Consider the following 15,983-nt stretch of genomic DNA (forward strand, 5'->3'; position numbering starts at 1 on the left):
AATACTGACATTAAAAAAACCATATGAGGCAGATAAACAATATTCCTTTAGAAATATTAAAGAATTTAGTACAAATTATTTGCTTACAAATTTTACTTTTTGGTTAATACAGGTAACATGCTTCTTAAATCTCTTCTTTTCACTTTGTCTATAAAAATAAAATTGTCCTCAATATTCTTAAATTCTTTGTTTTCCAAATAAGGCCATTATTACATAGTAAGTTACTGAATCAATGGTTTAAAATCAGTGACACAAATCATATGTAGGTGATGTAACAAATTTATTGTTAGGTAAAGAATCAGTAAGTACAGTAACCAGCCATACGTAAGAGGTAGAATTCTTAATCACAGTTTTATAGAAAAGATGCAGTAGTTTATATCTGTACTGTTTTATTAGCTATAGTATTTTAAGTTTGCTTCTTATTATGAGTGTATCAGAAGGGGAAAAGGGAGGGCTCTTCATAGGCAAAAATCTTATTGGCCCTTGTCTTGCATGTGTTATAGGGGCTACTCCTGGACACTTAGGAGTATTTTCTTGACCAATTAAGGTAATCATACCTTATCGCATTTTTAAAAAGCTTCAGAGTTGGGAAATCTAAACTTCTTTTCTGAAGAAGAATAGAGGGAAATATATAAGAAGGAGGGAAATACCTCTCTTTTTGTACCACTCTTGAGTGTAAATTATAGATGAAAACATTCTCTCTGGATATCATTATTGCTTATTAAGAATTCCAGCAGTACTAACCAACAGAGGTTGTTCTATCTCAAGTTTATAAGTTGATTGTTTCTAACTTGTATATGTCATAAACAATATTACAAATGGGTATAACCTAAAAATTCTATTTAATTCATTAAATTATTAGTATTTGAGTAAGACAGGATGGCAGAGACTATAGGGTTATTCACATATTGAGTGTTTAAACTTTTGTGGGTTTCCAATCCTTATTTGAATGTCAATAAATAAAGTGATCAGAAAGGTCACTTTATGAAAGTTGTAATAAAAACTGTAATAAATATTTATACCCAGTAGGGCTTATGTTTTGTAAAATGTACCTGAATACTTAATAAGTGATAATTCAAAACAGAATAAAACAATTATAAAAAAATAAAACCCCCAGTTTCTTCCAGTTAACTGGAAATTAATCTCATAATTTATATTAGGATTGAGTCATCATGATGAGCCAATCAGATTCCAAATACTTTATTTATAGTTTAAGTGAACTTTATTTTGATAGGATATTCTCTAAATTCTTTTATATTGAGTTTATTCTTTTCTTACTGATTTTGAGAACACAAAAGTGATATTTACTTACATTAGGTCCAGATCCTTTTAGCAATATTTCCTTCACAACTGCTGGTATTAATGTATTATCCAAGTCAGTAAACACGTTAAAACTAATACAACACTGTTGATAATATAAAAATAAAATGATTTTCCCTCACATTTAATTTTAAAATCTGTATTTTAGTTAAGGATTAGACAGAATGTATCCTTACAGAGACTGAGAGCAATCTTTATTCTTCAAAGAGAAAATCTGTCCTAATTTTAATAAGTATGACTTAGCATTTTTAAGAATTATTCAAAATGTCAGCTTTTGGGAATGTAAGCTAGGTATATAAAACTATTTGCTAATATTTTAAAATGAAATATATTTGATTATAAAAATCCCACATATCTCTTTTTCACAGCTATGCTTCTATTTACATTTAGGAGATACATATGTAAAAAGAGAAAAGTTGAGTCTTTGTCTTCTAAAGATATCCATGATTAGGTAATTCTCAGATGATTTATAACTTAATATATTGAAAAACTTCTACAGTTAATTTGTAATTGCCACATTTACAAAGAAACTTCTGGGTAACAGTCTTTTAAAAACATAGTTCAGTGTTACATTTAGGCCCAAAGTTCATTTATTTAAATCACCTATGACATTTGCAAAATTTTTTCAAACGTAGGAAACTGCCGTTATTAATATGGCTTCATTCATTTATACCTGCAAAATACTTGTTATACACTTAAGTACAACTGGAACAATAGGATTACTTGCACGGATGAAAGTGAAGACTTTCCTTTCACATTAAAATTAATATTTATTTCACACTTATGGTAATGCCTGAAAATGTTTTGCAAACAACTATTAATGGTCTTGACTGTAACAGTTTATTGCATTTTTCTGTCCCTTTTTTTGAATGTTAAGTACTCTACTTTGGAGTTTTAAGTTCTACTTTTCCTCTTATCTTCAAATAGACTCTTCAGCATATATACTTGAATGGCTGACACTACCACCATTACCACTAAATTAACCATAGACCAGAAATTTACTCTATCAAAGTTGCTTTCTTGTATGTTTCGGTCACGAGCTTCAAATGCTCTAAGCAGAGTTTGGATATGACCACTTTTGCTTAGTCTGGACTTGATACTGTTGATGGACTCCTGGAGATAAAAGAAATAATTTTATTGTAAAAGAATGCTCAGTAATTTCAAGTTAATTTAAAAATATGCTTCACAGTACTCTTACTAGTTTAATATCCAAACACAATTTTAACTAAGGGGTGGGTACTACTTAGATTACCTAAAGATCTTTATTATATAAAGTTTATGTAATAGTTCTCATGATGTATTTAAATTGTTGTTTATAATTAGTTATTTTAAAAATGAACAAAGCTACTGTGAATTGAAAATAAATAATGTGAAAATACATTTGAGTGCTATAGTGCCAGTAATTGTATATACATTATCTTCTTAGCCCTAACAACCATAAAAAATATAATCTGTTTTTAATACAAAAATGTTCCAAGATCACATTCATAAAACAAGCTTATCAAGATGCATTCTAAGTTGCACATCTTCTGAAAAAACTATTTTTATAGTAGGGTCCTGGTGAGAAGTGATTTAAAAACTATAGGTTTACATGAATATAAGGTAAAGTTGAGATTTGAAATTTGAAAAGTATTGATGGCAAAAATAAGAAAATACTAGAAACAGATTTTCCTGGATAGTCGCCTTGCTTAAAATCCTCATTTAAATGCAAAAAACATACACAAAATTGCAGACTGCTCTGCTAAACCTACAAAACTACAAAATATAATATTTATCATATGGGCACGTTTGTAAAGCAATGGTATATTTTCCAGAAAAATATGGGCTTCAGATCCCCAAATATAAAGACCATCCATAGTTCTTTTCAATATCATGACAATGATAGTCAAGTATAAAATTATTTATTCAAGTTTGCTGTTGTGATAAAAATTTTGGGGGGGGAGTAAATGAAAAACCTCCTGAAAGACATTTTATTTTTTTTCAAAAAAGACTAAGTATTTTAAGCTATATTTAAATCTGAACTTTCTGGTCATTTTGTTTAATTGTGAATGAAGTCAATCTCTTGAGAATGCAGTGAATTACTAACAAAATTTACAACTACTTCTATTTTGCTCTTGTTGGCAATATAAATTTAAAATGGGAGAATATATTAATATGATTGAGATTTAAAAAATGAGTGGGAAGAAGACTGGACTAGTCGTGAAACTATGGATACATCATTTCCATTTTAAGCCAGTTCCTTACGTATAAAATGGAATGAAAGGGGAAAGGGAGTTTGGAGCTGGACTAATGATAACTAAGTCTTCTTCTAGTTCTAAAATTCAACTAAGTTTAGTATACATATGAAATGATGAGATCAAAAATTTTCATGGTAAAAATTCATGCCAATTAAGCTTAATCCTTTGTTTGTATTCACAGTAACACCAATGGAGAAGGTAAGAAAACTAACATTTATTGTGTGCCAGACTCTGTTTAAAGCATTTATATACATGCCATATCACATTTCATCCTCACAACGACTCTAGAGGTATTATTCCCAAGGATAATAGGAAACCAAGGCTCGGAGAGCTCAGTCACTAAGGAATTACATATATGACATGATCATTTAATTTTCTGACTTCTTAAGCTAACTGATCTACAGTATGTCTCTTCTTTTATAATTTGATAGTTGCTTTCCTAAGAAACCTCAAAGTGATCAAAATATATTATAAAAAAAAAGTTCAGGTTATAAGAGTATTAGAGGTTATATAGTTTCAAACTTGGAATAATCACATTATTTCTCCTGCAGAAAGTTCTATAACACAGGTATATACGCTATTTATAAATATCACTGAGAATTCTATCATTTTATTACATCTAGCTGTGGCCGAAGGGTAATGATCTTTCTCCCCGTCACTGGCAGTACTATTATTAGCAAGTAGGTTCTTATACACGCACATTTCATTATGCATGTTTATGATAAATAGCGCATAAAGCAATTCAAGCCAAGAAGCCATAATCTAAAAGCTTTTACTCCTAAGTGTAGTGCTAGTTTCTGATAACTGCCAGGTTTGGCTAAGTAATGTTAACAGTGTTCCCAAAATTAAGTAATATCAAATTTCATGTTATAAAAACTATGGTGTGGGAAAAAATGCCTGTACATCTTAAGTGTTTACAAATTACTCAGTTTTATTATATGTGCAAGTTTGCTGCAGATCATTATTACAGTCTTCTGTTTGTGAACATTCTAAGGGAGTTCTGCAGTTAAGAGTCTGTGTTCAAATTCTAGTTCTCTCTCTCTGGTTCTGTGACAGAGACATTACCAAATATCCCTAATCCATAATTTTCCTCATTGGAAAGATGGAGATAATAATCCTCATAGAATTAAGTAAGGATTAGGTGAGATAATGCAGATAAAATGCCTAGCTCAGTGCCTATCACATAGTAAGGTCTCTAGATGTTAGTAATTTTTATTATTTTATTAAACCATACTGACCAGAATGTCTTCCAGTTTCATATCCAGCATATCTGTGCCAGTAATGTATTTCTTCCAGTCCTCTTGTTCTTGCTCCTGTTCTCCCATATTATCCAGGATTAATTCAAAGAAAATCACCTTCTCAGAAATGGTGCTGAATGTATTATCAAAGCAGAACATGTAGTCACCGCCTTCAGTCTCTATCCTATATTAAAAAGAGGACATGTCTTCAGTTATCTGTACTTCCATCTGGGATCAAAGGACAAACTACTGTAAAAGAGAAGGAATAACATGGTTTATAATAATTGGACAGGTTACTGATGGAAAGACTTGCTTAGTATTGAAAGACAATTTAAAATTTCTTGGGAAACCAGCAATCTGGAAATACATATTCAAGTACTTGCAACTTAGATGTGCTTGGCATATACTCAGTAAATTGGGCAAATGAGCTTGACCTAACTTTTGGAAGAAAACAGGATTAAAAACCTAGATACATGATACTTCACTTAATATTTATACATTATTAAAAGTAATTTATAATGAGTTCAATTCACATGGAAATATCACTACAAACCTCCCGTTTGAGATTAATCTGTAAAGTGAGTTTTGCTTTGTTTTCAAAAGCAGTGATGGATTGTCCTAAATGCTTTCTTCTAGGCCCCTTTGGATTAAGTACATCTTTGTAATAGTTTACAGAAATTAGGAATGAGTTCAGTGTCCAAGAACCAGAGCTTTACTCGCAGTGGCATTACCTTTACTGAATAAATGCCACTCATAACAACTTATGATCTTGTCTTCACATTCAAGATAATTGACCTGGGCAGAGTTAACTTAGCAAAATAGCTTTCTAATAATATTTTTGTGGAGAGAAACTTAAACAAAATATTGCACAGGCTAATGACATTTACTACTGCTGGCCACAAAAAAGTTCAACCTGTGTTTTAGTTTTCGTTGTAACTATTCACGAAGGTTGGTCTAAATGATTTTGAACTTTCCTTATCTCCAATATGCTAGATCGCTTAAATTTTGGGGCAGCTTATATTATTTCCTACAACCTTCTGAACAACATGTGAGTCTCATCTTTTAAGCCAATCTCCATCCTTTTTTTCCCCTTATTTCTGACTTAACTGTTTTGTTTAAGCATAAGAGATAACTACTCAGCAATGTGATTTGATTTTAGCATATATACGATAAATAAAAATAGCCAATACTTGTATACCTCTTCATAATTTACATACTGCTTTGACACATTTTATCTCTTTTAATCCTTATCATCATATCTGAAAGTAGGCATAATCGACCTTTTCAAGGCGAGTAAAATAAGGTTCACATAGATTAAGATACTTGCCCATGATCACATAGCCTGTTACAGGCATACATGAAGCTTGGATATCTGACTCTCAAGTTAATTGATCTTTCTACAGTACTGCTCAGAGCCTGTCTGTATTCTCTGCAGTCTCCTCAATCATGACAAACCTTTGTCTTTTGAGGATTCATTTAACTTTTGAAAGGAGCCTGAAGCAAACACTGGTATGGATACAGGGGGAACAATATTAAAAGCAACAAAACAAAATAAAATGTTGTGACCATTATGCAATATGACCTAGATGTGGGGCATTTCCTGAGGAAAAATTTCCAGTGTATTCTGATGAATGGCATCACTGATACAGTAAGTGTATAACCACCAAATGTGACTATTCACTTAGACTATGCCTTCTCAATGAGAGGATACTGCCCCCTAGGGGTGAAAACTGGTTCAAGATGGGCAAAAAAAAAACAAAAAAAAGCTATAATAGTATCGTGGCCCTCCAAAACTCAATCCTATGACAAAATCTTATTCCTTAGTATTTAATTTTCTCTCATGGGGTTGTCTTGGGCATATCACAAGCAGCATGAGCTCATGGAAGACACACACAATGTGTCCAGGAACACTGCTACAAAATGCTAGCAAATAGATAGCTGTGATTGGAGGACATTTGATTGGTTGATTGCTTGATCTAGAAGTCATATGGCAAGAGGTGGCCTACACATGCCTAATGATGCCACTGGCTCCCTTGTGGGTGTGTGTTTGATCTTCAATCTTTGAGGTGCCTTGCATTATTTTCTATAGCCTTGTGTGATCTTCATCTTTTAAGCCAATCTTGTTTTTCTTCCCCCTATTTGTGACTTACTGTTTTTGTTTAAGCATAAGCGATAACTACTCAGCGATGTGATTGGGTTTTAGCGTATATACTGTAAATAAAAAGTCAACACTTGTATATTCCTTCATAATTTACACACTGCTTTCATACATTTTATCTCTTTTAATCTTTGCATTTTGGGCGAAGATTTGGATAAAACTAGTTTATATTTTATTATTTAATTTTACAAAGGTTATTCAACCCATCAATTATGGCAAACACTGGGGGAAAAAGTCAATAATATTGAATGACTATTGAGTAGCTAAAGTTATTTTCCCACATCAAGCAAAAAGTTAAAAGTTAAGGTCACTAAAAGTACTTTTTAAGAAGTTAATGTAATTTTTTTAATCATTCTACTTTTCTTGAAAAATATTTGGAATGATTTTAAAAATTTTAATTACATTGCTATTATGTATATAAATTGCTAATTTGCATGTGTAATGGACACAATATATGATAAATTATATTAAAAGTTATTCAGAAAATATAAAGTTAAATTTAATGTTAATAACTTTTTAATCTAACTTTTAATTTTGTTTAGTCTTAATTTTATTTAACCCAACTTTATTTAGTCATTCTTAACCCTAAATTGGATAAAAAGGGTAAGCTTTGTACCTATTCTTTTTATATGTAAAGCACAGATATACATAGTTAAAAAAAAAGGGGCATGTAGTATATCTTCGGTATTAAAATTTCATGGGGGATGATGAGGAAAAAAATGCCTAAAAAGGTTGTATGGGGACAGGGGTAAAAATGAAAAAAATTTGAGAAGCACTGACTCAGATGTATGAGCTTCAACATGTGTATACAAAAAAAAAGATGTTTACTACTTTATAGTCAGTCATTCCTATATTAATTTCTTTCTAAATTTGTGTTGACTACCTTTAGTAGAAAGGAATATTATTACTACAAATGATATAAAATATTATCCAAATAAACGCATATAGAGTAAATTTTCCTTTCAAGTAGAAAAAGAATTAGCATAAGTAGTCCAAAATTTATAAGTTATGGTGTGAGTTAGGGTAATATTAATTCAGTGGTCTAGAAAAATGCTTTTATGTATGACAGTACTGGACAAATAAGTATTAAGCAGTTTAAGGCTCTGTCTGGAGATATTTTTACTAACCCTGACTTCTGGAAGGACAGCATTTGTTTTAAAGATTTAATTTAAGAAAAAAACTGTTCCGGTGGTATAACTGAGATTTTAGTTGCCTTTAAAAAGTTAATATAGCTAAAGATAAATTTTTGTTTAAATCTAATTTTTAGAAAGTAGATTTGTAAACCTGGTGTAGTGATTAAGAGTGAATTGGACTGACTGGTCTTAAATCCTGGCTTTGCTGTTCATTAGCTGTGTAACCTTCAGCAACTTACTTAACTGCTCTATACCTCAATTTCTTCATTGGTAAGATGATAATAATATCATGTACCTCATAGGACTGTGGGGAAGAATAAAAAAAATTAATACATGTAAAGTGCATATTAGAACCATGACCTGGCACATCAAAAGAACTTGATAAATGTGAACTCTTATAAACTCATTCTTTTCTCCCAATGGTTTAATGAGAGGTAATTCTATGCAAGAAAGCAATAAGATACCTTTTCCCCCTAACAGTTAATATTAATTTATCTCTAAATGAAAGCAGAAAATTGGAGAGAAATTAAAATTGACAGAAATTCTATACATTTTCTATATTCTGAAATTTAAAGGTGAACTACATTTTTAGTTCTTGTTCATACACCTATCAAAGAGAAAGCATAGTTAATTCTCGCATATCAATCTTAACTGACTTTTTAAATTACCGCTTCTGATTTTATTTATCAATAGTTATGCAGATTTTTTTTAGAGCTCTGTATAGGTAAAACGCCATTTTCAAAAGCACTTAAAAAATTATGGTTGAAACATTTTCCCCACCTCGTTCACTCATACATGTATTCAGTATTTACTGAGTATCAACTGCATGGCAGGTACTTTGGTTAACAAAGACCAATGATTATAAATAGCTAGTACTTACATAGTGCTATGTGCCAGAGATGTTCTAAGCATCGTATGGTAGAAAGCAAGAATTTGGGTTCATCCTGCCTCCTCTTAATAAATGTGTATCCCTGCAGACTTACTTAATTTCCCTGAGCCTCCTTGTCTGTAAAATGGGAATTGGGGAATCAAAGAATCTATCTCTCACAGTGGGTTGGAATGATTAATTTAGAAGCATATAAAATGCAAAGTCTAGTTTATGGCAAATATTAGACACTCTATATTTGATCTTATTCCTATATACTCACAGTTTAAACACGATAACAATACTGAGTAAACAGTGCTGCAGTAAAATAATAGAATGAAATAAGGAAACACCAGTGAGATATGAAAAAAGAGAAATGAGATATAAGAGATACAATATATGGGCTTTTATCAAACTCTAAACTCAGAGTTATAAAAATTATTTTATTTCTATATGGTTTCCTATGGTCAGATCTTTTACTTTCAGATCTTCTAATTATCTAAAAAGAATGAGGTTCGAGTAAAATAAAAATTTACACACACACACACAAAGATGTATTACTGTACTGCTGTTTTAAGAAAACAATGGGCAAAAATGATATAGCCAGTAGTTCAAGAAACTTTAAGATATATACCTGGAACAGTAACTTATAGTTAAAATAGAATAAGCCTGTGCTAGCCAGAAAGGCAGGTTTAAAATGCCACAATAGATTGAATGCAGTACCTATGGTATACTCATCTCATTAACCAAAGCAAAAAAAAACAAAACAAAAACTTAGTCAAGATCAAAAGAAAATGCCTAAACAAAAAGATAAGATTGGGCTTCCCTGGTGGCGCAGTGGTTGAGAGTCTGCCTGCCAATGCAGGGGACACGGGATCAAGCCCTGGTCTGGGAAGATCCCACATGCCGCGGAGCAACTGGGCCCGTGAGCCACAATTACTGAGCCTGTGCGTCTGGAGCCTGTGCGCTCCGCAACAAGAGAGGCCGTGACAGTGAGAGGCCCACGCACCGCGATGAAGAGTGGCCCCCGCTTGCCACAACTAGAGAAAGCCCTTGCACAGAAACGAAGACCCAACACAGACATAAATAAAAAAAAAATTAATTAATTAATTAAAAAAGATAAGATTAATGGATGACAGTTTAAGATAGATCACTAACAAGGACTGTTTAAAATGTTCATATGGAATCATTTAATGCTAACATTTAGTATCAAATGTGCTAATTTTCCTGTGCCCACTGGTATTCAGATCAAGGAACCCAACTAAGATTACTTACGTGTGAACTCCATCTGATTTTCTTTGTTCAAAAACTAAGGTTCTTCCTTTTGGAGAGGCAAGATGGAAATCAATATCTAATCCTGCTCCATCTAAAACCTGTAGGAAGGCATAGAAGAGAAGAGCACATTTTACGAATTCTAAAAATAAAAAGCTATATTAAGTAGATCATATGATGAGAAGATTTCATTTCTAAACCTAGAGCGGTAAGAAAGTCAACAGACTCATGTTAGGGCTAGAAAGGAGCAGAAAGACCATTTGGTTCAATTCCATTCATTTTTGGAACTTGTCCCTTTCTTGCCAATTCCTGTTGCCATCACTTAAATTTATGTCTTATGGGTATTACTGAAATAATCTTCTTAAAACAGATGCCCTGTAGAGTAGAAACACAGAAGGTAGTTCAATTGGTAGACGCTTTTCCTTGGGCAATTTAGGGCTTGCTATGTAACTTTTCTGAGTTTGTTTCCTCCTCAATAAAATAATAACTAGCTATTTCTTAGCCTGGAACTCAAGGCCTCTATGATCTGATTCTAACTGACTTTTTCAAGCAATACCTATTATTTCCCAATATGAACTATATATTCCAAGCAGGCCATTTACTTATTGGCCAAAGAATAAGTACAGGAAACAGGAAAGAACCTGTTCCTTTACAATCTCAAAATGTCCCGATGATGATGATGATGATGATAATGATGACAGCAGCCAACAATTACAGTTTATGCCACACATTATTTTAAGTGCTTTATGTGGATTTATTCCTCACAACAACTCTAAAAGGAAGGTTCTATTATTGTTTTCATTTTAGCCAAAAAAAACCCAAAACAAACACCCCCCCCCAAAAAAAAAAACCCCACAAAAAACTGAGGCACAGAGAAGGTTGCCTAAGGTGATATGGTAAATAAGTGGCATGGTCAAAATTTGAACTCAGCAATCTGCCTTCAAAGGCTACTCTTTTTCTTATATAACACCATTTTATTTTTCTTGGTGGCTTTAATGGAATGATAGATTACCTATTCTTGTGCTGTACTTACTGATCAACAGAACTGGTTTCAAATGGCTAGCTAAATATACATAGTTCTTTTTCTTCTTTAAATCCCAATGAAATGAAGAAAACATAACGATATAAATAATCTGTAACAACACTGGAAATCTAGGAAAGCTGTTAACAGATTTGAAGACTAAGAAATTTCTGGAAGATATTCCACTGAGCAAAGAATACATCTAGCTACCAATTTATATCAATTGCAAAATTCTCAAAACATACTAGAGACACACCAAGTATTTGTTGAAATTGATGCCCTCTTTTTCATGTTATTGGTTTTTCTCAGAGGATCAAATTCTGAAAAAATGTAAACAGACTTAAAAATATGTTTTATCAGATAAATGTAATATACATCCTCAGAGAAATTCAAGAATGTAAAAATCTACAGAAAATGAAGATGCTGATACGAAAAAGTTCTTAGAAAAACCAAAAATGTGATTGCCCAAATAAAGCCTTAGCGAATGTAATGACAGCAGAATGGACATGGATGGAGACTAAAAATCAGAGAACTAAAAGGAGCCAAGGAATTCTCAGAACAAGGTGAAAAAGTATAGATGAAAAGTATGAGGGAAATGGTAAGACCTTTATGAAGGACAGAGCTAAAGATTTCAAATACCCACCTAATAAAGCATTTCAAAAAGAGAGAACCAAGAGAAATGGAGAGGAAGTTATCAAATAAGAGAATAAAAATTCCTGCTCCAAAAGATAAAAATCTTTAGACTGCAAGAGTCTAATAGATGTGAAGCAGGATAAATGAAAAAAGATCCAAAAATCCTAATGACTTTTCCAAAGGATTTAAAAAGAACAACCTAGAAACTTCCAAAGAGTAGTAGTAGAGAACTACAAAATAACAAGAACTGGGATGGCATCAGCATTCTTGCCTATACACTAGATGTAAAAAAACACAAGGGAGCCATGTCTTCAATTTTTTCAAGTAAAACAATTACATTTACTGAAGAGAAAGCAAAAGGTAAAGCCATTTTCAGATATCCAAGGACTCAAAGTGTTCTGAAAGAATTACTCAAGGTTCTCCTCCAAAAACCAAAAACCATATCCATTAAATCAAAAAGTAAGTGATATGACAAAACTAAGCAACGACTTGAGTAAAACAAAAGATATTATTGGTAGTGACTGTGAGGCTTAATGAAATCATTAAAAATGGTATTTAAAAATACAGAAGCTAATTTTAAAATATACAAAATACCTATTTAAAATACAAAATAAAACAATACCATAAATCTAAAACTAAACTTCCCAGTGACTTCAATGGATCATGATGGATGAGTCCCACTTTCACCTTTCTGTCATAGTCTTTCAGTCCCTCAAAGGTATTCTTCAGACTTCGTCCTCAAAGCCTTGGATTGCCACATGCTGTGCTTTTTATCCATCACTTGCTCCACCCCCTTATCCCTAGTAAGCCTGATTCTTCTACAGATCTGAACTCCACCTCTTCTGGGATGTCTTCTCTCAATTCCTACTGTGAAATCAAGTCCTTCTATTAAACACTCTCATAGCTTATGCACTTAGCTTCATAGCACTTATTAGAGTTCTAATATCACACTTATTTGTGTAATAATTTGATTAATGTCTATCCCCTTAACTAGACTGCATAAGTGCACCGACTATATTTTTACTCACCATTGTATCTGCAGTATCTAGCATAAAGCTTACACAAATTAAGCACTCAATAATGATTTAAAAATTTAAATGAATGATCTATTCATAAGATATATATATTGACACTTCAAAATTTCAAGAACTTAATATATTGTGGGGCTGGTCAATTACCCTAAAAGTGTCCTCTTAAACCCAAAAAGTGTGAAATGGTTAAAATTTTTCGATATGTCACAGTAAGCCAAGGGCAATGTCTAGAAAGTCTGTTCCCTGACATTTTAAAAACTAAGACAAAACCCAGTAGCTTGTAGTTATTGGAAAATTAATCACAGAGTTGGAAAATGCAGACAAAGGGTTGAAGATGATCTCTATCCTTTAAACCCTTCTAACATTGTCTAGGACTACAGACATTTAATGATTTACTTCTTTCCTCAATCAGAACAAATTGTTTAGGCAGAATGCTTTAGGGGAATAGTCCCTTTGAGTGATGAAAGATGCAAAGTATAAAGCTAAGCCATACCACCTATATAACTCTAGAAGTGTAAATGTAAAAAAACTAACATATATTGAACATTTACTATGTGTCAGGGATGGTACATGAACACTTATTAACTAATTGTTTCAAATCAACTCTTACTATTATTATCTCTATTTTAAAAGTATGGGGTTAAGTAACTTGTTCAAGATCACACAGGTAGTAAGTGCCAGAGTCAGGATTTCAGCCCAGGCATTTTTTTTCTACAGTTGGAGCTCTCAATCATAAGAGGTCAGTAGTTTAAAATAGATTTCTTTCCTAATACCTCAGTAAATACTGATGAATTTTGAACAATAAAAATTGTTTTCTTATCTAGACTATTTCTCTAACCCCGTTTGGTTTCCTTACCTCTAATTTTGCCCTCTTTAAATCCATCTTCCACACTGTAAAACATTTTTGACGGTTACCACACTGCTTAATCTTCAGTGGCCCTTATACAGACAAAGGTCAAAGCTACTCAGCATGGCACACAAGCTAAGATTCATGATCCACGATCTAGCCTCCTGACCTCTCCAACCTCTTCTTCTTCTACTCCCACCCTAGACTTTATAGTCTTAAAGGTCCACCAAAAACTCAGCACTTCTAGCGTCCACTACATATTGCCCACTGCTAGAACACTAACACTATGCATTTTCAGAACTGTCTATTCATTCTGATCCTTTTCCTGAAATGCCCCTTCTTCCTGGCATTCCTGTTTCACCTAAGCATCTTTCCAGATTCCAATTTATTTTCTCCAGGAATTCTTTTCTGATACCCCAGAGAAGAAGCCCTCCTCCCACAGCATTTAACCGTACTTTATTGAAATTAGTTGTTTATGAGCCAGTAACCTTTAAATATTAAGATCCTTGAAAAGGGTTCTTTCTGTTGTTTGTCCCTTCCCCCGTGTCCTCGTCTCCACTCCTCCATTACTGGCACATGGTAACTGTTCAGTAAATGAACTTTTGAACTGGACTGGAAATCAAGAAATGCTGAGCTCCTGCCTCAGTGTTGCTCATTAACTGTGTGACTTTAGATACTTTACTCTCTATGCTTACCTTATGCATCTATAAATAATCTAATTCTAAAGTTCCTTCAGAGGAAAATTCTAAATAACTTTATTTTGCTCTATATGTGACAGTACCTGTTATTGAAAAAGATTCTCTACATCAACTATAAAAAATTAACATCTGATTAAAAATTAGGTAACCTGTAAAAAAATTGAGAGATGAACCACACCAAGGCATCTTTTTTTTTTTTTTTCAGTGCTACTTAGAAACATCGAAATTTGCTGTATTGGAGCTTACAAGACTTCTTCTAAGAAATTACCCTCTACCAGAATGACCGCATAAATTAAGGGAATTCCCTATAATATTACGTAGATACTAAAAAGAAAACAATGATATGGGAGAAATACTTAGAATGCTGAACGAAAGATTACAAAGTTTTAATATACAGATAGATCTCATTTGGTTTTTAAATAACGGGTATATAACTGAGAAAGAAATGTACCATTAAACACATCAATAGCCCCTTTCAAAATATTCCAAAGTAGGATTTAGTGATAATCACATGGTCACAGTTCAAAAATCCTTAACTGAAGCAATGACAGTATAGATTTACAATACCGGAATTGAGTGAGGGCGGTGGGGGTGATTAAGGCCAAGTGTCATCATCTCGTCCAATGATTAAGGAGAACGTGTATTAGGCCTGTATTGTGAAATTCCCAGTATTGAAGCGTGTACTGGCTAGAAAAGACACAGGTGAATTATGAAACAAAGAGAAAAACCACCGACATCACCAGAGCTGGCCTCTTTCCGACCGGAGGAAAGGGGAGGGGTGGGGGTAGTCAATTCCAGGTCCCGCCTAACTTCTCGGTCCCCAACCCTGGGGAGAGCCTCGCCTCGCGTGCCGGCGCGGAGCTGGCCGCTTCCGGGCAGCCCTCGCCTCTTCAGCACCCCGGTCGTCCACAAGAAGTTTCTAAGCCGGTGAGAGGCGACGACGTGCAGCTAGGCTAAAGGAAGGAGGCTGGCTCAACCTCTGCACTTACTTGGTACTCGATCTCCAGCGAGGCCTTCAGGGGCATGGGCTGGTAGAAACACTCCTTCTGGCCGGCCGGAAGAGTGAACGTGAAGTCGCTGTCTAAGGAGGGCGTGAAGCCGACCGCCCCAGGCAGCAGCAGAGAGGCCAAGAGGACCACCGGGAAGGGCAGCCAGATCTTGTCGCCCATCCCTGCCTGGGCGATCTCGGGCTGGAAGAGGCGTGGGAGGCGTGGGTTATAGGCGCCTATGCTCCGCTTTTCCTCCCTGAACTCCTCGTGGTTGGCAGGGAAACCTGGAGCCTGAAGAAACTCCAGGTGAAGGCCGGGGCGGAGGAGCGTTTCTCAGAGGGGAAAACGCCGGCCTACTAAGGGTAGGGACTGAGGGCGGAGCCAGCAGTCCTTTTCCACACCCTCCTGGGTCTTGGCTCCCTCAGGCCCCGCGTGAGCTCGCCCGCTCGACACCCAGAAGGCCGCAGCTTCCCATGGCGTCCCTCACACCAATGGGCGTCTTGGCGGTAATTGTGGGAAATGTAGTTCCGGGTGGGCAGGC

General features: G+C 34.2%; 1 protein-coding gene across 3 annotated transcripts; it reads right to left on the reverse strand.

Moving 5' to 3' along the window:
- Nucleotides 1-261: 261 nt before the first annotated feature.
- TMED5 (transmembrane p24 trafficking protein 5) lies at nt 262-15,896 on the reverse strand. 3 transcript variants are annotated; one of them, XM_068540327.1, is made up of 5 exons: nt 15,443-15,896; nt 10,227-10,324; nt 4,796-4,979; nt 2,825-2,877; nt 262-2,435 (listed from the first exon to the last, which is right to left on the reverse strand). In XM_068540327.1, the coding sequence occupies exons 1-5, from the start codon at nt 15,620-15,622 to the stop codon at nt 2,372-2,374; spliced, it is 579 nt and encodes a 192-aa protein (XP_068396428.1). In that variant the 5' UTR covers nt 15,623-15,896; the 3' UTR covers nt 262-2,371. The 3 variants fall into 3 exon arrangements, with proteins under 3 accessions (XP_068396428.1, XP_068396426.1, XP_068396425.1); XM_068540325.1 differs by lacking the exon at nt 2,825-2,877 and adding an exon at nt 15,021-15,140 and having other exon boundaries at nt 262-2,433; nt 15,443-15,516; XM_068540324.1 differs by lacking the exon at nt 2,825-2,877 and having other exon boundaries at nt 262-2,433; nt 15,443-15,881.
- Nucleotides 15,897-15,983: the final 87 nt, after the last annotated feature.

This window comes from Eschrichtius robustus, chromosome 3 (assembly GCF_028021215.1).
Source record: "Eschrichtius robustus isolate mEscRob2 chromosome 3, mEscRob2.pri, whole genome shotgun sequence".
Lineage (NCBI taxonomy): Eukaryota > Metazoa > Chordata > Mammalia > Artiodactyla > Eschrichtiidae > Eschrichtius > Eschrichtius robustus.

Coding starts and splice junctions, on each gene's coding strand:
- TMED5 (XM_068540324.1), bottom strand. CDS start 15,622: ATGGGCGACAAGATCTGGCTGCCCTTCCCGGTGGTCCTCTTGGCCTCT. Junction 4,980..10,226: donor AAATCAGATGGAGTTCACAC/GTAAGTAATCTT, acceptor TTTTTAATATAG/GATAGAGACTGAAGGCGGTG. Junction 2,434..4,795: donor TGAAACTGGAAGACATTCTG/GTCAGTATGGTT, acceptor TTTTATCTCCAG/GAGTCCATCAACAGTATCAA.